The sequence below is a fragment of the Cladophialophora carrionii genome, assembly GCF_000365165.1.
Source record: "Cladophialophora carrionii CBS 160.54 unplaced genomic scaffold supercont1.2, whole genome shotgun sequence".
Taxonomy (NCBI): domain Eukaryota; kingdom Fungi; phylum Ascomycota; class Eurotiomycetes; order Chaetothyriales; family Herpotrichiellaceae; genus Cladophialophora; species Cladophialophora carrionii.
In genome coordinates this window covers 2,377,618-2,397,670 of record NW_008481827.1, presented here as the reverse complement: position 1 = coordinate 2,397,670, position 20,053 = coordinate 2,377,618, and the positions used below count along the sequence as shown (strand labels likewise).

The 20,053-nt window shown below is 54.3% G+C and overlaps 7 protein-coding genes across 7 annotated transcripts; 5 read left to right on the top strand and 2 right to left on the bottom strand.

Annotated features, from left to right (window-relative positions):
- Positions 1 to 8: 8 nt before the first annotated feature.
- G647_02942 (uncharacterized protein) lies at positions 9 to 1,810 on the top strand (the record flags this gene model as incomplete). Its single annotated transcript, XM_008727288.1, has 3 exons — positions 9 to 150; positions 209 to 1,407; positions 1,484 to 1,810. 3 exons carry the CDS (start codon positions 9 to 11, stop codon positions 1,808 to 1,810), a joined length of 1,668 nt encoding a protein of 555 aa, XP_008725510.1.
- A 3,579-nt stretch (positions 1,811 to 5,389) lies between these two features.
- G647_02941 (uncharacterized protein) lies at positions 5,390 to 6,061 on the top strand (the record flags this gene model as incomplete). Its single annotated transcript, XM_008727287.1, has 1 exon — positions 5,390 to 6,061. One exon carries the CDS (start codon positions 5,390 to 5,392, stop codon positions 6,059 to 6,061), a length of 672 nt encoding a protein of 223 aa, XP_008725509.1.
- A 311-nt stretch (positions 6,062 to 6,372) lies between these two features.
- On the bottom strand, positions 6,373 to 8,781 carry G647_02940 (uncharacterized protein; the record flags this gene model as incomplete). The annotated part of the gene is made up of 3 exons (XM_008727286.1): positions 6,373 to 8,175; positions 8,223 to 8,388; positions 8,444 to 8,781. The coding sequence occupies 3 exons, from the start codon at positions 8,779 to 8,781 to the stop codon at positions 6,373 to 6,375; spliced, it is 2,307 nt and encodes a 768-aa protein (XP_008725508.1).
- A 656-nt stretch (positions 8,782 to 9,437) lies between these two features.
- Positions 9,438 to 11,034, top strand: G647_02939 (uncharacterized protein; the record flags this gene model as incomplete). Its single annotated transcript, XM_008727285.1, has 2 exons — positions 9,438 to 9,486; positions 9,548 to 11,034. 2 exons carry the CDS (start codon positions 9,438 to 9,440, stop codon positions 11,032 to 11,034), a joined length of 1,536 nt encoding a protein of 511 aa, XP_008725507.1.
- Positions 11,035 to 13,199: 2,165 nt separating this feature from the next.
- On the top strand, positions 13,200 to 14,459 carry G647_02938 (uncharacterized protein; the record flags this gene model as incomplete). Its single annotated transcript, XM_008727284.1, has 3 exons — positions 13,200 to 13,674; positions 13,757 to 14,224; positions 14,284 to 14,459. The coding sequence occupies 3 exons, from the start codon at positions 13,200 to 13,202 to the stop codon at positions 14,457 to 14,459; spliced, it is 1,119 nt and encodes a 372-aa protein (XP_008725506.1).
- Positions 14,460 to 14,497: 38 nt separating this feature from the next.
- G647_02937 (uncharacterized protein) lies at positions 14,498 to 16,761 on the bottom strand (the record flags this gene model as incomplete). The annotated part of the gene is made up of 3 exons (XM_008727283.1): positions 14,498 to 15,164; positions 15,216 to 15,574; positions 15,625 to 16,761. The coding sequence occupies 3 exons, from the start codon at positions 16,759 to 16,761 to the stop codon at positions 14,498 to 14,500; spliced, it is 2,163 nt and encodes a 720-aa protein (XP_008725505.1).
- A 920-nt stretch (positions 16,762 to 17,681) lies between these two features.
- Positions 17,682 to 20,028, top strand: G647_02936 (uncharacterized protein; the record flags this gene model as incomplete). Its single annotated transcript, XM_008727282.1, has 9 exons — positions 17,682 to 17,986; positions 18,085 to 18,185; positions 18,259 to 18,462; positions 18,518 to 18,741; positions 18,795 to 18,831; positions 18,897 to 19,040; positions 19,130 to 19,297; positions 19,582 to 19,769; positions 19,828 to 20,028. The coding sequence occupies 9 exons, from the start codon at positions 17,682 to 17,684 to the stop codon at positions 20,026 to 20,028; spliced, it is 1,572 nt and encodes a 523-aa protein (XP_008725504.1).
- Positions 20,029 to 20,053: the final 25 nt, after the last annotated feature.

Below are 20,053 nucleotides of genomic sequence, written 5' to 3'. Positions count from 1 at the left end.
TCGTCGGCATGGCGCGACTCACAGGTCTCCTGAAGAAGCTCGAGGTGCCTTATGAGGGCGGCACCCTTCCGAATCGATGGATCAACAACGACATCAAACCCATTGAGACAGGCCGGCGAACATGGACCTTTTGGACCTTCCATAACCTTTGTAAGTCTTGAAGGGTTCGAGAGGTTGAGCTTGCCTGAGCCACACTGACAGTGTCGAGGGGTCTTGACCAACACGAACATCTCGACATATATGACTGGAAGTTCGCTTATCGCTCTCGGTCTAACATGGTGGCAAGCGATCATTGTCATCGTCGTCGGCGCCATTCTGTCCACGGTGTTTATCGTGCTGAACAGCATGCCCGGCGCATACTACCACCTTGGGTTCCCGATTGCAAATCGGTACGTCTGGGGCATGTACGGTGCGTCATTCGTCATCTACAACCGCATACTTCTGTCGCTTGTCTGGTACGCTGTACAAGCATGGATCGGTGGCCGATGCGTCTACGTCTGCCTCGAAGCCATCTGGCCCAACCTCGAAGAGCGCATTCCGAACCATCTCCACGCTACTGGATTGACATCTGCGAGTTTCCTCACGTACTGGATCTTCTGTCTGATCTCCCTTCCCCTCATCTGGATTCGTCCACACAAGCTGAAGGCCTTTCTGTACATTGGCGTGGCCTCGATCATGGTCTTCGAGATTGTGCTCCTGATATGGGCCCTGGCCACCATGGACGGATTCGGCGACACCATTACAGGCCACCCGGATACTCAGGACACGTCGGTCGGCTGGTCGATCATGTACGGCATCATCAGCGCCATCGGAGGCATCGCCGCCGGCATCCTCAACCAGAGCGACTATGCTCGATTCACGCGCAGACCAAGAGATGCCATTTACGGCCAACTTGCGAGTGCGGCAACGTATTCAATCATGAGTTCGGTCGTCGGCATTCTCGTGACAGCAGCCACGCAGAGAAGATACGGCGCTCCGTTGTGGAGCCTGCCTGATCTTCTCATCGCAATGATGCACGCAGGCGGCTCTCGATCTCGAGCTGCAGGGTTCTTTGGCGGCGTCGCGCTTGTCGTATCGCAATGGGGCATCAACATTCCCGGGAATGCGCTTTCAGGCGGCTTCGACTTTGCCGCCACATTCCCGAGGTATATCAACATTCGGAGAGGAGCGTACATCACAGCGCTCCTGTCAATGGTGGTCAACCCGTGGCAGCTGCTGGCCACAGCGTCGACGTTTTTGGCCGTTCTCTCCAGCTATGGGGTGTTCCTCGGCCCCATGACTGGACTCATGATTTCTTCTTACTACATTGTCAATCGCCGAAAGATCAAGGTGGATGACCTCTTCAGGGGGAACAAGACGAGCATCTACTGGTACTCATATGGTATTAATTGGCGAGCCCCACTGGCGGTAAGTATCATTTGCCTCCTATTTTCCGTATCAGCTCCTCTTTCTAGATCGATGGTAGTTGCTGATATTTGTCTAGTGGGCTATCGGTGTGTTCCCTTCTATGCCAGGTTTCGTCGCGAACGTCAACAATGACATCCACATCTCCATCGGCTGGACTCGGGTCTACTACCTCTCTTTCTTGGTGGGATTCGCCATGGCAGCCGTGGTGTTCGTCGCGTTGCACCACTTCTTCCCTGCTCCGAGCGTGAAGGATTTCGTCCTGAGTCCTGCTACGGCCAAGCAGGTTATGGCGGAATACCAGGCTAGGTGGGACGCCACAGAGGAGAATGGCATCGCCATACCCAGTGAGAGTGTGGTGCCTAAAGACGCGCATGACTTGGAGAGCTTCCCGAAAGACATCTGATCACTCACAGCACAGTAGATATCTGGACCACGACCGTTGACGAGACAATGATGATGGACGAATGAATGAACATACCTCTGTAGCGTGGCCGGAGTGTACAGAAAACAAGACGTCTATTTGGACGACGTGAATGGATGGTTTGCGCTCCGCCTCGTTGATTGACTCCTACCCTACGTGTATATTCGACCAGGCCAATCGTTGATTCCTCTGATACGAGGACATGCACCTCTCGTGTTCGTGCTGCACCGCCACATTTAGAACCCCGCAAACTTTCCAGCCGGTCAAAGTAAGTTTGCCACTTGCTTGCCTTCGTTTCCAGTGGGAAAAGCACTTAGTGGGTACACAATAGGCACTGCCACGTCCTAGCGCCCTGGTTCGCTGCGTCTGAAGTGAGAGCAGTGGCTTTGTATCGCCGTCTGCCTTTCCATAGTCGGTGGGTTGAAGATTGAAAGCTGTGCGTGCACCCCATCTTGGCTGTCTTCGAGCCTCGTTTCACTCATTCATCTATGCCGTTGTTTCCTCCTGCGCTGCAGAGAGGGAATGTAATAGTCCTAGGTTGTGCCCTTACAACACCACGACGCTGCGTCACTACGTTGAGTCCGCATTTCGAACGACAATCTTGCACCCGTGATTCATACTGGGCTCTGGATTTGCGACGGCTCTAAGATCGCTTTGCGCCTAACTACGACGGAGTCAGTCCAAGTATTTAGATACATACTCACACGTACGATCACTTGATAACCAAGTGATATTTCCGTGGCACTTGAGTTTCACAATGGTACGTAAATCGACCGATAGTTACCACTAGACAGGTCAGCCAGCGTGATAGTTTCCCCGTCTACCTCGACAAAGTACAATGCTGACGATCTGGCATTCGAATACCTAAAGGGCACTCAAAGCGATCAGAAACCGCCGCCGGAATACATCGTCCAGAACGGCCACATCTACTACCAGGGTCCTGCGTTGGGGGCTGGGCCGGGGAGTCGGCCTCCTGCGCCGCACCCTTATCCCTATTCATATCCCGTGGAAAATCCTACTCGTCCTAGAGAGACAGCATCAACATATCCAGTGGACGGAAGACCGATCGAGGGATCGCAGACTGTCGTTGTGAAGAAGGAGAGCGGTGCTGGGCCATTCGCGGCGGGGCTTGCCGTGGGGTGTTGTGTCGCGGCTTGCTGTACGGTCATGTAGGACTTTGTAACTTACTTGGAGAGGCTACCTTTATTGTATGTACGATTCAGGGCGCGGTAATCTCGAGATTTGTATGGGGAGGGAGGCAATGGCAGGCAATGGGAGGCAATGAGAAGGTAGGGTATTTGAGATTCACCTCAGAATGAGTTCGTGTTCCCGGACGTTGTAATGCTTGACCGTACGGGCAACGGTGGGGGGTAGCGTCAAGCCTTGTTCAGAATGCGCTTTCAGCTTCGTCACTCTTCACCACTCTTTCATCTGTACCTGTACCTTCTACCGTCTCAAACTGCGACGATGACAGGGAAAACCTAGACTGGTCTCAAAGGCGCAGAGCAGATACCAGGGCTACGCGCTCCTGGCGCCGATCACTGGACTCATTTGTCCTCCTGCGGCTGACTGAGTAGGGACGTGCCAGGTAAGTACGGGAATTGGCTTGGACGTCGGGGTTGAGGCTGGCTAACCCGTTGATTCCTTCGAGACGCCTTCACCGCAGGCCTGTTTGACTGGGCTGGGTTGCCACAATGCCGCCTTCCCAAATCCAGTGTCCTAACTCCCTGTGAAGCCTACTGAGCCAGTCGATTTCTCATGATCTTGTCTACTTCCTGCTGTAAAACTCCGGCTACAAGTGTGCCTCTCGGTCGTCATAACCGGACGATGAATCGATTTTGACCAGAACGTTCCAAGCGCACCTTCTGCAACACTTGTGTCTCATTCAGGAGAAAACGACATGAAAATTGAATTTCAGCTTGGATGAGACGTCTGCTGGTGGACGCGAGGTTCTGTTCCAGCAACGAAGGCCACGAACCTGCTCCGCTCCGGTCGCATCCAGATCCCAGCGGCCGCTCAATCTAATCTCACTTATGTTCCATTTTACTTTTGCCGAGCATGAGGAAGATGTTTGGCGTGAGTCGCCCGAGTCGAGCTCTATCATGGCACCAGGAATGTCCATTCAATCGGCAGGGTCGGAGTCATTCACCTGTATGGCTTGCTGGTTGCCATCTGTTCAGAGAGCAGTCCCTTTACAAGCACGGACACGTAACAACAATGGGCCACCGAGATTGGCCTTGTGCTGACACCTTTTGCAGGACCCTCGCGACGATATAGAAGAGTTGATTACTTTCATCAAAGAGCCCAGCATGAATAGACACTGTCAACTCATCTTCTCATTTTCCAGTACATGCAGTGCGACATCCAAGGAGTGGAAACCTTTTAGACGTGAGGTCTCCTGCCAACATTATCCGCGGGTTTCAAAGTCCAGCTGTGTGGACACGAAATATGTGGTGCCTTACCAGATGCAAGTCTTGAACTGTATACAGTCGAGTGTGCCGAGCCTCGAACGCCTACTGTGATCGCCGTACACTCAGCCGGCAAGACTCAATTAGTTACAGTATCAGCTTGGGACGCCCCCCCTGAGGACTGCCACACTTCTTCGTCATAGAGCTCTGTTTCCTCCGTTCTCGAGTTTCGCAATCTCATTTGCCTCTATCGATTACAGTAGCATTGCTGTGAGAGCACGAGTCGGCAACAAATCGCCGAGTCCTCGTTCTTCAATAAGTTTGATGTTCGAGGCTCGATCCCGGGCGACAGATACGACACCTCCAGCGTCGTCTTCCAACTTTCACTGGCCCTTCTCGCCGGGTATGCTTCACTGGTGGTGGTTCAGCTGTGCTGTAGCCTCATCGGTGCTTGGGCAGCACCAGCTGCGTTCGACTTTGAGCTACTTATGCCTTCCTCAACTCTACTGGGCCGACTCATCTGCGAGGTAGTCGTAGAACTGGTGGGTGTGGAACAATTGATTGCACCACAGCTACATATTGCCAGTTGATCAAGGGCGGGTCAACGAGGGAGGTCTTTACCGAGGTTGTATGTGGGAATGATCCTGCAGTTGGGAGAAGAGATACATGCGGTATTTTCGAGGCTCAAGCTTGAGTGAGTTCACTATCACTCCTGGTTTGCTGATCTCAACGACAAAGTCTCCTTGGATTATTCTTGGCGTCTATACTCTGTACTCCGTACTGCGTAACTCCTTTCTGGAACCTTTTCAGAGGCGCGCCCTTCGACAAGGGCAACATTACAGATGTTGACGAGTCAACACTAATTGAAAAGTGCCAAACAAAGAAAAATGAAATCAACTTGCACGTAGAAATGGCGGACGGCATTGAAATGGAACCGTCCTAATCTCGGGGTGGTTGTGCATCCTTGCTACTGTACGCCTTCAATCCTGATCTTCTCAGCTGTGAATAACTCACTCGCAACACGCAACACGAGACACGAGAGACGGGACACAGGACACCCGGTTATCCATTCACCTAGCAGACTGTCGGAAGTCTAAATGTTAAACAACTAAGCCCCGGAGAGGCAGAAAGGTACTCTGTACTATCACCTACAATGTCCATGCCAGACACTTCTCCCACAACAGCCGCGACAACCTCAACCTCGACCTCAACCGGAGGCGAAACATCCCTCTCGGCCCTCCTCTCCACCCTCAAAATCACAATCCACCCGGAAACATACGTCTTTGCGACCATGCCGGCCTCGCACTTTCACGGGAATGGCACGACAGTCTTTCCCATCCCCCTCTCCGACATCCTCCTGTTCTTCCGCGAACCGTGCACCAGGTCTGCGTCTGCTGCTGTGTCGTCGCACGCAGATGCAGGCGCAGACGCAGGAGTAGAGACAAGGACAGGCGCAGCGACGTCCAGTCCTCCTCCGAGCATCCCTCGCGACGATCAAATCACCTTGATCCTCCAGCGCGATGTAGCGGAGCGGTATGCCGCCACTCCCCTGGACGGTGGCCTTCTCCAGTCGCCGCCGACGACCCTCACGTACGCGTTCCCGTGCCGCCTCCTGACGTGTGACGTGCACTCGTCGCTCTCGGCCGTCGGGTTCATGGCCGTGTTGGCGACCAGGCTGGCGGAGCGGGGGATCAGCGTCAACCCCGTGGCCGGGTTCTATCATGACCATTTGTTCGTGCCCGTGGAGAGGGCTGAGGAGGCGGTGGAAGTGCTGGAGGGAGGGGTTGGTAGCGGGAGTACAGTAAGGAGGAATAGGGAGGAGTGAGTTCGGGAGGCGGAAGAGGGTCCATGCTAGAGCGAGTAAGTGAGTCACAGAACGACGTGTAGGGCCCCGGCAGATCACGGGCCTAGACTAGATACTGATTCACCAAGTTCACATCCTTGTGCTATTACCGAGAGTCTCATGTTCCTGGATGGTCTGTAAATGGCACGCACGTCTGTGAAAATTGCTCTTCGCACCACTGTCACTTGCATCCCGGTCAACCTCAAGATTTGATCCACGTGCTTCGTAGCAGCATACGCACGCACACATAACGCACGCACACCGTCGGTGATTATACATTGGCATACCTGTGGCTATCCAGTTGCAGCAGCCATTTGTTTTCTCCTCCTCGGATCATTACTCGTAGGTTCCATTTGTCCAGGAATAGCCTCGATAGGTGGACTCTTCACCCCATTCAAATTGGGCTTGGTCTCGTCTTTGACCTCCTCTTCCTTTTTCGCTGCCCTTTCTAGGAAACCCGGCCGCCATTTGTTCAGCACTTTGATGGTTGCCTGCTTGACCTGTTCATCTCCCTCGTGCCAGATGCTTTCAATGGTGTCCAGCACCGTGTCTCGGACAGGCGGTCGCATCATGAGTAGGTATTGCATCGCAAGAATACACATGCTGATCCTCTCCGGATCTCGAGCCAGTGTCTTGACCCTGTCAAGAACTTCGCGATCAATGCTGGGAATCTCGGACAGGAAGCGAATTAGAAGGTTTTTGTCGCGAGCATCGAGATAAGGGAGTAGTCGGTCGACGAGCCGATTCACCCAACGGGTATAGTTGGGTAGGTGGCCCAGCTCGGGGTGTGTCTTTGCCGCCAGCTTGTCCGAGTACCATTCTTCGGTGAGCCAGGAGATGGCCAGGTTAAGGCGCGGTCGGAAATCTTCAAGGACGTACATGAATAGAGTTTGGCGGATTCGATTTGCCACGTTTGCTGGCTCGTCGGCATTCTCCTGCTTTATGATTTGGTTGTTGGCCGTCTCTACCTCTTCATCGGTCAGGACACCGGCGAGATCACTCAGGCCTGATGGTGCCCTGGTTGCGAGACGCATGAGAATTGTCGCCCAGGAATCCCGGTCGTTGGAGCTAGCAGCTATGCGATTCAAACCCGACTTCTGCTTCGCATGAGACTGTCCAGCCGCATCCAGAGAGGCGACCAGTTGAAAGACGTGGCCAATGGTCTGATCCGCCAAAGTGGCGACTTCAACACCAGTCAAAGGAGGAGGCTTGGGCAGCTCAAAGGGGCCTAACTCAATCGCGGGCTGAGCAAGCTCCTCTAGTGCCTTTTCTGTGGTTTGAGAGAGTGCGTGATCTGAACCAGTAGCTAATTCGGGGTCATAGTCGTCTTCGTCATCAATACCCGTCGGCCCTAGCAAGGGCACGTCCGGAACGTGGGTCGTCTGGGCCATTTTCTGCAGATGGGTATACCTTTGCCGAATAGCATTAATGGCATCATCTAGAGAAGCAGCATCCACATGCTGCAGCAAGACAGTAGTCACGGTGCTGACAATGTCAGCTGGCAGGAGCGTAACGTCGAATTGCTGGAGGCTGGTATCTTCGGTGAGGGTGAATAGGTGGGAAAAGGTGTTTGGCGGAGGTGGCATGGGTGGATATTTCCGTGTTGCTCCCATCAGTCTCTGTCTTTTCGCATCATCCAGACCATCAGTAGGTTCTGCTGGGCGTTTCTGGGCCGTGGATTCAGAAAATAACGCGGTACGAGATTGCTGTAGACGCATGAGGTACCCTTGGATCTTTTGTTCCATCGGGTGATTGGGAACCGCCCTCAAAGCCCATCGTAATAAAGCCCTTGTCGTTCGTTCCAGTGATCTCACAATGACCATGAGTCGAGGTGTCATGGGAGCGTTTGCCTGTTTCATTGGGTTGAAATTGAGGATTGCAGAGATAATTTTTGTAGATATGGAAGGCCGACTCCTGATCAGGATGGCCACACAGTTCAGTGTGGCATCGACCAGTATGGGATCCATCGAATTTTCCTGGAAGACGCTCAACAGCCTGTCCAGCAGACCGGACGCTTCTGCCTCGAGATTGGGGAGCTGTAACAACGGGTGTGTTCGTGGGACAAGCGCTATGGAGGTCTCATTCTGCTCAGGACGCTGGATAGGTTTAGCATCGAGACTCGAAATACATCGAATCAACTCACCCGTGGGTCTGATATCAGGCCGGGAGTCTCTACTTGGACGACTTTCTGGACGAATTTGACGCAGCAGATTCGGACTGCGATCGGAGCAGAGTCCATCCGCTGGAGGATGTTCAACTTTATCCGGCTCATTTCCTGCCATATTGTAGACTCTGTAGGATGTGAAATTCTAGAAAAGCTGTCAGGAACTGTCGAAACATCGAGGCTATATGTCCCACACGTACACTCGTCTGAAAACCAGCGGGTATAGACTAGCAGCAGCTTGAACTGCACTCTTTGTGACTGCGGCATCCTCCCCCGGCGTGTCCAACATGGCTCGAAGCGTGGGAAGTACATCGGACGAGAGTTGCTCTTTTTGCGTATTCGGGAGAGAAGGGCTGGCGAAGGCTTCGGCGAGGAATTCGGCTCCCCATCTTCGAACCTCAACGTGGCCAGAGGAACCGATGATAGGCAAAATGCCAGGGAGGACTTGATTGTATACTTGAGGATCTCCCAAAGCGAGTTTACGCGCCGCTTCGAGTTGGGGGATCATCTCCGCCGCCGAAGCTGCTACACCAGCCATGGCGAAGACACGGCGTGTAGATCAACAGGGCGCAAGGGGCAGGCAAATGCACGATTCTACGGATGGGCAAGCTGGAGGGAAGTTTGTTTGTCTGCCAGGATGTCGAGCAAGCAGCATAGAGTCGGCTTGGTGGTGGTGTGCGTACAAGTGGCCCAAAGTAATTGTTAAGACAGCAGTCGAAGTCCAACGCGTGGAAACGGTCAAAGTAAAGTAATATACAGTGGTCAACTTCAACGGAGGTGAATGTGAAGCGAAAGTGATGGACAAACTGAAGTCATGATGAACACTCACTTTGAGCCTCCAACTGCGGAGCGTTGCAGCCAATGACACAGCAGCCTGGCCGTGCCCTCAACTTTTTGTTCGCCGTGACGATGATGAGCGGCGCTCCAGTCACACATACGCTGCTACCGACTTCCTGCGGCACCTCTCTGAGCTTCGACCGGGCATCCTTCAGATACTCATCTGCCGCGCGCAGCAACCCCATTGACGACCGGCGCCATGATGCATCCGTCGCGTCAAGCATATGTAGAGGAGGAGCCTCAGGTAAGAAACCACCCAACTACTGGTACTACGCGCCTCTTTATTTACATTTGCCTTGAAGGCTCGACCGTCTCTCTGTGCGAAGCGCCAACAGGAGACAAGTAAGGCTGACGGAAATGGCTGAGACGCAGGACACTGAGATGGGCATTGATTTGGCCAGCATTCGTGGGTCGCTCCCTCTGCCTGAAGTACTGTTCCCCTCCGGCTAATTCTTTGTGTCTCCTAGCCGTCGACCGAAACTATGAGATACCTACTGGAGCGGGTGGTGTCGCCCCGGAGAAGGCGTCAGCCATTCTCTCTCAATTTGACCGAAAACGAAGACTTGCCATGTTAGCAGTGCCCACAGACGACGGGAAAGTGAGAGCGCGCCTCAGAGAACTTGGACAGCCGATTACGCTTTTTGGGGAAGGTCCAGCTGAGAGAAGAGATCGTCTACGAGAGCTTCTGCTCGACCAGCAGGATACGGCAGACCGAGATGAAACGGTGGCAGATGTGCCAATGGGAGAAGCAGACGACGCAGGTGATCAAGAAGAGGAATTCTACACAGAGGGGCTCCCAGAGCTTCTTGAAGCTCGACGGCAGATTGCGCGATATTCATTACCAAGAGCAAAAGCTCGCATACAGAGGCAACGGGAGGACTCGACGATCCCCCTCCGCACACATATCAAACATCGCAAAGAGATAAAGGAGAAGTTACAAGGGTTTGAACTGTTTGGCACACAGATTGCAGGAGAGCGGCCGGTCAGTATCACTCGATTTGCACCCAACGGAGAGTTGATTGCGGCCGGAAATTGGGGCGGCGGGATCAAATTACTCGATGTTCCCAACCTGGACGAGAAAGGCACGTTACGAGGCCACACCGGGATCGTTGGAGGTATTGCTTGGTATCCCAGGGCGACGTTGGCGGATTCAAATGTCTCTCCCGATTCTGTCAATTTGGCAAGTGGAGCTGGTGGACAAGGTGGTGCAAGCGATATACATCTCTGGTCGTTGAACAAAGAAACACCATTAGCGACCCTCCAGGGACACACCGACCGTGTCTGTCGAGTCGAGTTCCATCCTTCGGGAAAATACCTAGCATCTGCCTCGTTTGACACCACTTGGCGATTATGGGACGTCGAAACAACCACGGAGCTGCTCCTCCAGGAAGGTCATTCACGACAAGTGTTCGCAGTCGCCTTCAACACAGATGGATCTCTCCTGGCGAGCGGAGGGTTCGACAGTATTGGCCGAATATGGGATCTCCGCACAGGTCGTACCGTCATGATCTTGGAAGGGCACATTCGCGAAATCTTCAGCCTGGACTGGGGGATCGACAACTATCGCGTCCTCTCGGGGTCCGGAGACGGGTGGGTCAAATGCTGGGACCTTCGACAAGTCCGCAACGTGGGTGGAATCGGCGCGCACAATGGAAACGTGTCGGACCTGAAATGGTTCAAGGGCTTGGATGGCGAGAAATCGTCCCTTGTTGAGAGCAACAGCGTGAGGCAAGAACACAGCCCTCGGAAAGCAGGCACCTTCTTTGTGACCAGCGGATTCGACAAGAATGTCAACATTTACTCGGCGGACGACTGGTCGTTCGTCAAGCAACTGAGCGGCCACTCAGGCAATGTGCTTAGCGTCGACGTTACGAACGACGCAAAGTGGATTGCCAGCAGCGGGCATGACAGAACCGTCAAGCTTTGGGGCCGTGACGACGGACAAGGCATATGAAAGCAAACGACAACAATACAAGTGGATGATTGGGTGATGAACAAATATCGCATGAGCAAGTAGGGTCCAAACCCCGAACGGAGATAAAACAACGGCCAGCAGCACGAGGACCAGTGATGCCAATTCCTCGATATTTTTGGACCGCCGCAGAATCGTCTTCAGGCACGCTTCACCGGTCCCGTGCCAGTACATTGTTTGCCTTGAACGACGTTCCACATGAGTCGGACTCGGAGAGGCAGTGCTGCGTTGGGGCGATGTAAACGTAGTTTATTCTCGTGTACAGAACACGGCAGTCCGAATACGAGGCACAACCAATGGAGCGAGTTCGGGATACGAGGCCGAGACAACATGCCACCATGCCAAGGGTATTCGAGCCTCGAGGCTCCCACTACGACTACCTAGGCCTGCTAATGATGGATCCGCTATGGTGTTCGTGTCGCAAACACGATAGTAACATCAAGGGCTGCGTTTTTGGTTCCCGGCCCCCAGTTGCAGATGCAGTGTTCGTTGACAAATGTAGGCGCAGCGGTTCGCGCTGTGCTCCGTGTATGTGGCGAGGCTGGGCATCGAATCCGTGCAGGCGCTCAACTCGAGCCCGTACGGAGTACTCGTGGGGCCTCCAACACACAATAGTCGTATTTAATGTGGGTGTGATACCACGCACAGTATTCGCATCTAGTGTGAGTGCGGTATCGATGGACGGGTAGGCTGACAAGCAAGCCGCAAGCAGAGTCGACAGCCTACACCTCACCAAGGAGGCCTCCCTGCCCCTCCCGATCGACAGGCACACAGCACGACGACAATATGAAGAAGCGAAGACGCCACTGATCAGCACCATGGGTGTCTTGACCTGTCTCTATATTCGTGGTGGGCAGCGTACGGCATACGGCGTACACAAATACATATCCTACGTAATCGGAACTCAGTTGGAGGTACGCAGCACAAGGTACCCAGTACGAGGTACCTAATACCCCAGCACCCAGCACCCAGTAATACGTACTATCAAGACGTCACGCGCACCGTTGCTACTTGTACCGTGGTGTCTATGTGGGTGCTCTGCCCCGAGTGCCCATGTATCGCGTTCCGTACCTAGGTAGTTCAATGTACCGCGTAGGTACGTAATTCGTGCTCCGTACTGCCAACGATGACCCTTCCCGCTCCACACCCCCACACACCCGTGACACGATACGAGTAAGTCACTCGTACACGGTAATAGCCTATCGACGGACGGATCGATCGATCGATAGCCTTTTCATGCTCGGCACAAGCGAGGCAGGCAGGGGCACCACGGGCGACATAGGTACAGTACATAGCCTACGTCCAAGTACCGTTGTCCACTTTACACTTTACACAGTACGAAGTACCGTGGTATGCACTACGGAATACGAGGTACTTGCTTTGGTGCTTCCCTGTGCTGTGCTGTGCTGTGCCGCAAACCGAGATTCAAACTCGTGAGTACTCCGTACCGTACGTCGCAAAAATCATTACCAATCCTTCGTCCTGTGGTACTGTCATGCACGGCATACACAGTCCGTGATTCTCTCCTCCATCCCGAGTCACGTCTCACTGGGGGCGTGGGTCCGTGATTCCTCGCGGGTACTAGGTATTGGAGAAACTACGTATGTGGTATGTAGGATGTTACTGTGTACTGTGTACGACGCTGGCTGTCTGGCCTGGTTCTGCTTCTGCTCCTGCTTATCGGGAACGGGGAATGGACGATCTTCGCTGGAACAGTCCAACAGCACTGGGCGAGTATTGTACAGTTTACCACAGTACTGTACAGACAGATAAGCTGGCTGGCTGGCTGGTTACATACCTGCATGCATGCATCCAAGTCCGTGTCCCGCAGCATGCATCCTGCACCTGCATCCTGCATCCTTGTTGTAGTGGTGTATCTCGTCGCTTATGAGTTATGGTTTAGGTACACGCCTATGCTTATACCCCTGGACTGTCAGGAATCGGGATACACAGGCAGGTACGTGCATGTGTGCATACAACATGCAGTATTTAGTTAGCCTTGCGGCCCTGTAGGTGGTACACTGGACCGTAATGTACATACCGGTTCGCAGCCCGGTTGTTGGTGGGATTCCCCAATATACTGTACTCACTTCTCTATTCAACTCTCACTCAACTCTACTCCCCTCCTTCCTTCTACCGCCACGAAGATGCCTGCACAAAAGGCCCCAGTCTCTCCCTCGAAATCTGATCCCCACATCACACTCAATGGCCATCATAATCACGACGACTCAAATGGCGAGCCATGCATCTTAGAACTCCCGGACGGCAAAAAGGTCAAAGTTCCCTCTTATGCCAATCTTCCAGCAGTCCCTGGCCTTCCCGCTGGCTGTACCTGGGGTTTGTGGGACAATCTCTTAGGTCTTGATGCGCCCGACGAACTAGGCACCCTCAATCTCTTGACCCCCGGGACCGTTCTAGCCGCGAGGCAGGAGATCCAGCATGGAATCAGCGTGGCGATCAACTGGTCGTTGGATAATTGTCAGACGCCGCATTCGAACAGAAGACCGCCCAGCCACAAAATCATGTCCTTGCGGGCGGCGCAGGGGGACGACTGTCCTTGGATAGGTCATGATGATGAGGTGTATATGAATACGCAGAGTGGGAGTCAGTGGGATGGGTTACGTGAGTATTATTCATTTCCTCTGACCATACCCCCGTAGTACGACTCCGCCCGTAGCTTCGCTGACATGGCTTGACGGGAAAGGACACTGGGCGCATCAGGCGACCGGGTTGTTTTACAACGGCGTAAAGGCCGAGGAAATCACCGGTCCGAATGCCAAAGTCCGCAATGGTATTGATCAATGGTCAAAGAAAGGGGGAGTCGTCGGCCGAGGCGTACTCCTCGATTACCTCTCTTGGGCACAAGAACAAGGCATCTCATACTCGCCCATTGAGCGGCATGCCATCTCGGAGAAAGACCTCGAGGCAGTTGCTGCGTGGCAGGGGACCAAGTTGCGACATGGGGATATATTGCTCATTCGGTCTGGCTTCGTCCACTGGTACAGAGAAGCTACCAGCGAGGAACGGCGAAAGGGCACGGTGGAAGGATCGACCTGGGCTGGCGTCGAGGGCACCAAAGAGTCGGTGGAGTGGCTGTGGAATCGGCATTTTGCGGCCGTGGGAGGTGATGCGAATGTGTTCGAGGCATGGCCAGCGAAGAACGAGAGGTGGCGTAAGTGATGACAACCTAGTCCCTCTTAATCCAATTCCTCCGCTGACCCTCTTTGACAGGATTGCATGACAACCTGATTGCTTTGTTCGGCATGCCCGTCGGAGAGATGTTCGATCTCGACGAACTTGCTGAGAACTGCCGGAGGCTGAACAAGTGGAGTTTCTTCTTCACCAGTGCGCCGCTGAACTTTCCCGGGGGCGTCGCGAGTCCGCCAAATGCCATATGCATATTGTGAAGCGAGTCAAGGCAGCGTCCTTAATCGAAGCCGTCCATTCAGAATTCGTACTCAAAGTCCGCCCATGCTCCGTCGTCAAGTATCGTTCCCCAGTCTGCTGGATAACTCATCGGCATGGCAATGTTTGAAGCTTCGGGGAAAAGTTGTCGACCGGGAGCGTGACTTGACATGGTGTATAGCTGAGTCAAGCTTGGATCCTGCCCATACTGTAATTTGCCACTCTCCATCAAATGCTGTTCCTCGGCCGATGTCTGGCCGTTAACGAGTGCACCTGGGCCATCATGGTCAGGGACGTGGGTTGTTGCTTGGACGGGCAATCCATTAACAGGCTCGTTGGGTAACAACTCGTCACCGTTGCGTATCCTGCGTACAATCTTTGCGAAGAGGCGGAAGATCCAACCGCTCACCGGCCAGGTGCTTTGAAGCTCGCGCAGAGCTATCATTGCGAGGCGGACCTTGACCACCCCTAGCTGTTCGAGGATTGACTGCCCGGAGCATATGTCCACCGCTTGCATCCCCATGGCTGCGAACAATGCCGGCACAATGTGAATGGGACAGTGCAGTATGTGAGATTGCGAGAGCAGTTCTTCGACGATGCGAACCATACGGTTGGCTGCATCCATCGCCAGAGTATGAGCAGTCTTCATCGAGGGCGGAGACAGGTCTTGCGGCGAAATAGAACGATGGGTGACGATCTCAAACCAGCTAAACGGTAGAGGTCAGTTGAGGAGGAGCACAATAGTGAGTCCCGCCTACCTGTGTGCTATGTGCAGCATGCTCGTCCAGAGGCAGTTGCTTGTGTTATCAATGGACAACTGCGGCGGAAGTCGCGATTTCCACTGCTCAAGCGCATCGGAACAATCCTGAAACATGTCAATGTTGTCGGCGGTTGTGGCATTGAACGCCGTAAAGGACTTCTCAACAATGCTTTCGGCGATGAAGGAAAGCTCGACGAGGGCGATCACGTAGAGGCAATCAACGCGCTCCGGCGTGCCAAAGATATCAGGTCTCGCGACAGGCTGTTCATTGAAGTCGGTGACCTCGAGGAGCTCGACATCACAATCTCTCCGTCGAGTGTGGACCGGTCGACCGAGGGCGGTGGCAGCATGCTTGTCCTAGAGGAGGAAATGAGTCTATGCCTGTCAAGAGTGACGATATATCCTACCTCTGCAAAGAGCGACCACCAGATCTTCTTCCACAAGCACCGGTCCTTGGGTTTCATGTCTGAATGTTTGGTCGAACGGTGCATTCCCAGCGTGAGTGCCAAGCTGATTGCGACACCAAGCCAGTGCCACGTGTCTTTCTGATCGGTGGGCCCATTCCACCAGAAACTGATGAGAAAGACGGCTTGCACGACGGTAACTTTGTTCGGTTCATGGTCACTGTCATACAACGCTTTCGCGCGCTGGAAAAAGGTCTTCCGAGCGTGGTAGCGCGAATGAAAGCCGGCCTCGATCAGGACAGAGAGATCACAATGACCGGCCGCCATAAACAACACGGACTGGAGTAAGAGATAAGAGGGCGGATGTTCGAGATCGGTGTACTGCGCAGCGAAGTCGGCGCGGTCGAGGACCGGGTAATGAGGGTGGACATACTCGAAGTAGGTGCGGAACAACTGGTAGCACGTGTGGACAGAAGGGATGGTGAAGCAGCCCTGATGCCGGAGCAATGACAGCACAAAGCTGTCGTCTTCCACCGGGTGTGTTGCTCGATTTTTGGGGTCAAATCGTACCAAGTAATGTCTCTTGCGCGCGGATCGCGCAGAGTCCGCATTGGTTTGGCGTAGCAGATGGGTCAAATTGAATGTTTCGCCCATGTAGCACGAATGGACCACACCTTCCTTGACATCTCGGAGCGCATCGCCGTTAGTAGCTCGGTCGAGCACCTGGGCATAGAGGGTCTCTTGAGTCTCCTGTGCTGGGTCGGGCTGGTCGGCGACACCTGTCGACGTGGACGTAGTCCGAGGACGCCCATCCTGCGTACTCTTCGGCCGCGTGCGAACCCCCTTCAAGGGATCGTAGACGTTGCCGGGCTCAGCAGTAGCTTCTCCTGGAGACGCTGGCACGATACCTGGCAAATCGTCTTGAATGGCAGAAGGAGAAGCTGACACCTTCCGCTTCTTGCCTCGTTTGCTCTCGATCAGCAGGCAGTTCCGCCGTGCAACCTCACAGTTCGAGCAGGGCGTCCCCTTCGCTGCAGCATTGCACTTGACGCGCCGCGAGTGACACCACGTACACGCGACAGCCGAACGCTGCCTCGGCCGGCCACGTTGTGTCGACGAGCTCTGGTGTGGTTGATCCATCCTTGGGTGGAGTCATTCTCCGGAAGTCGAAGGCTGTGAGAAGGGAGAGAAGGCATTAGGCTATGCCCCGGGAAATTTCCACGCGCGGCCCTTATGAATGAATGCGGGAGAGAGCAGGTTGGGGTACTGCACCGGTGCTCGGAGGAGGCAGGCCGGGGCCAAGGTAAGGCTCAAGCTCGACGGCGAGCCATGAGTGTCACTGACTAATGAATGATTAGCACCACAGTTAAAGCACACGGGAGGAGAAGAGGGGGCTGCACGAGACCAGAAGGCAGCTCCATGGACGTCCGCTCTTGCGCACCACGTCATGTGTAGCAGCTGTACGGGGACCAGACAGGCACATGTCCAGCTTAATTAGGGACAATCCCACACAGAGCTGCTGTACTGGGTACAGAGTATCGGCAATGACCATCGGAGTGTGGCGCAGTGGACGAGAGTTTGGCGGGGAGTTGGAGACGAGGAGCGAAAGTCGGTACTGTACTGAAACACGCTGGAAGCCAAGGGTCCGCGTGGCGTTCTCTGCTATGCGCTGGTAATGACTTCTCAGAGACTCGAATGAACCTTACCAGGAGCAGATCACTCCCGTTGCTGCCTTTGCAGGCATGACAACTACGCGTCGCTGGGCTCACGAATTGCAGCCATGGCCCGTTGGCATCGGACATATGTCGCTGCAATCCCCGGCCGAGCCTTTTCCCCAGTTCCATGATCAGCCTGGATAACCGAAGTCAGCACGGTATAGCCTACGTACAGCGAGAGAGCCACGATGCTGCCATCCTCGAGTCCCTAACACCATTCTCGAGCCTAGACCCGCAAGGATGCAAACGGTGTATATCAATCGTGGAGACCCCACAGTCGACATGCAGAATTAAGCTACCTCCTGCGTCCTATTGCTTTTCTCGCATCGCATTGCGGCTGTCAACATGGCGCGAACATACACCTGGTACAATCTGCGCATCATCCTCGTCCTGACCTTGGGGAGTTTGACCTTCGGATATGGCTTCTCAGTCATCTCCAATACCATCGGACAGCCGGGCTTCATTCAGAAATTCAACCTGCAAGCAAACTCCGACTACACGAACGCCATCACCGGTACCATCAATGGACTCTATTGCGCAGGCGCCCTTTTCGGCGCCCTTCACGTGGGCTGGATGTGCGAGGCCCGTGGCAGGAAGGAGACCATGTATCTGGCTTCGGCGGTCAACGTCGTAGGAGGCGCCCTTGAAACGTGAGTCTTTCCGAAGGCCTGGAGCGGTTTCAGCCATCCCCCGGGGGTTGGGTGGTCCGCGATACACTTCTCGCAACACTAATCCGATGACAAAACAGTGGCTCTGTTGACATCGCCATGTTTTTGGTTTCGCGATTCATCGCAGGTTGGGGAATCGGCATGATGGTGACTCTGATTCCCCTCTATCAAGCCGAAATTTGTGAGTGCTGACCACTGACCACCGACCACCGACCACCGGCCTCGTTTGCGTTGCCTGCTGACACCGCTTCCAGCGCCTCCGAATGCTCGTGGCTTCTTGGTGGGCCAACACGGCACGTGGATTGTTATGGGCTATGCATTAGCCGGATGGGTTGGAGCTGGGACTTACTATTCCTCGAACTTGTCCTTCCAGTGGCGTTTCCCGATTGCACTGTCGATCCTCCCACCGTTGGCATTGGCCTTGTGTGCCCCGTGGATTCCAGAATCTCCCCGCTGGTGTAAGTCGACTTGGGAGACTCTTCTGTCGACGTCGAAAGCGCTCACCTCTCCCAGTGCTGACAAGGGATCGCCGCGACGAGGCATGGCAGATCGTCAAGCGTCTGCACGGAGGCGATGCTGAAGACGAAGGAAGTCTGCAATACGCGCGCGAAGAGTTCTATCAAATGACTCAACAGGTTCAAGTCGACACGGCGGCATGGAGAGAGGGCGGCGGATGGGGCGGCATGCTCAAGAACAAGTCCTACCAGAAGCGGTTCTGGATGGGCTTCTTCATCCAGGTTTGATTGCCCTCCCGGCCACATGACGCTCGAGTGCTGAACACCCCGTGCAGTATGCCGCTCAATCGACGGGGGCGCAGGTCATCTATGGTACGTCCACTCAACGGAATACACTGCCGGAACGAGCGGGCCTTGTCTCACGCAATCTTCGTCAGTCTACATCGTCTCCTTGTACCAGAATCTCGGCCTCACAGGCGGCGTTCCCCTGATCCTGGGAGCGGCCTATGTGACCGTGGCGACAATATCCAACTTTGTGGGCGCGTTGCTGCTTGACAGAGTAGGACGAAAACCACTGCTGCGTAAGTTGAGAAATTCCCTTGCAGTGGTTCTTGTCCGTGTAACGTCGGAATGGAAGAGCTGAAGTGTATGGATGTCGCTTAAAATACAGTCGCCGGACTCATCGGGTGCATGCTTTCGGTATGCCTGGAGACCGCCATGATCGCCCAATATGCGGGCACGACGAACCATGCCGGACTCTCGATGGGCGTCTTCTTCTCGTTCTGCTTCATCACGTTTTACGGCGGCGGCATCGATGTGGTTGGCTATGTATATTGCTGTAAGTACAATTTCCGGTTCTTCTTCTTTCACCTTCGATGCATGATCAGAGTCCTGGCGACCGATACGCCGTTGAACAGTCTGGACGGAGAGGGGCGCCGGACAGGACTGTCCATCCGGCCGGTGCATGCCAGGTCCGTAGGGCGAGCCTGAGCCATGTTCAGCCCGTGATATGCCCGCATATGCCTTGTTTGTCATGCCCGAACACACTCCGTCTGACGACCTAATACCGGAATGCGAATGGGCCAACCCGGACTGCGCGCTGACATGCATAATCTGATGCAGCCGAGATCTTTCCGACCACCATCCGATCGCAAGGCGTAGCCTGGTCGCTTGCAGGAACGTTCCTATCGACGTTGGTGTACGTCGAAGCCGCACCGACGGCGCTGGCAAACATCAAGTGGAAGTACTACATCATCTTCGTCTGCTTGACGTTTGTCAACATTCTGATCTTCTACTTTTGGTGTCCTGAGGTAAGGGGCTGTTGCCAAACTACCACAGCGACCTCAGCTGCTGACCACAGGGGTGCAGACCAAAGGCAAATCGCTGGAGGAGATCAACGCGTTGTTTGGCGACGAGGTGGTGGTGCATTTCGCGGACGCGACAGAAAAGCAACGGCACGAATTGACGGCCAAGGTCTTGGCCGAGGAGGAGAAGGGCGACCTTGTCTCGACGAGCAGGCACGCCGAAAGTCCCAACGTCAGTGCCGTGACAGCTCAGCCAAAGGTCTAAATGGGGAAAATGGTGGTGTAACGAC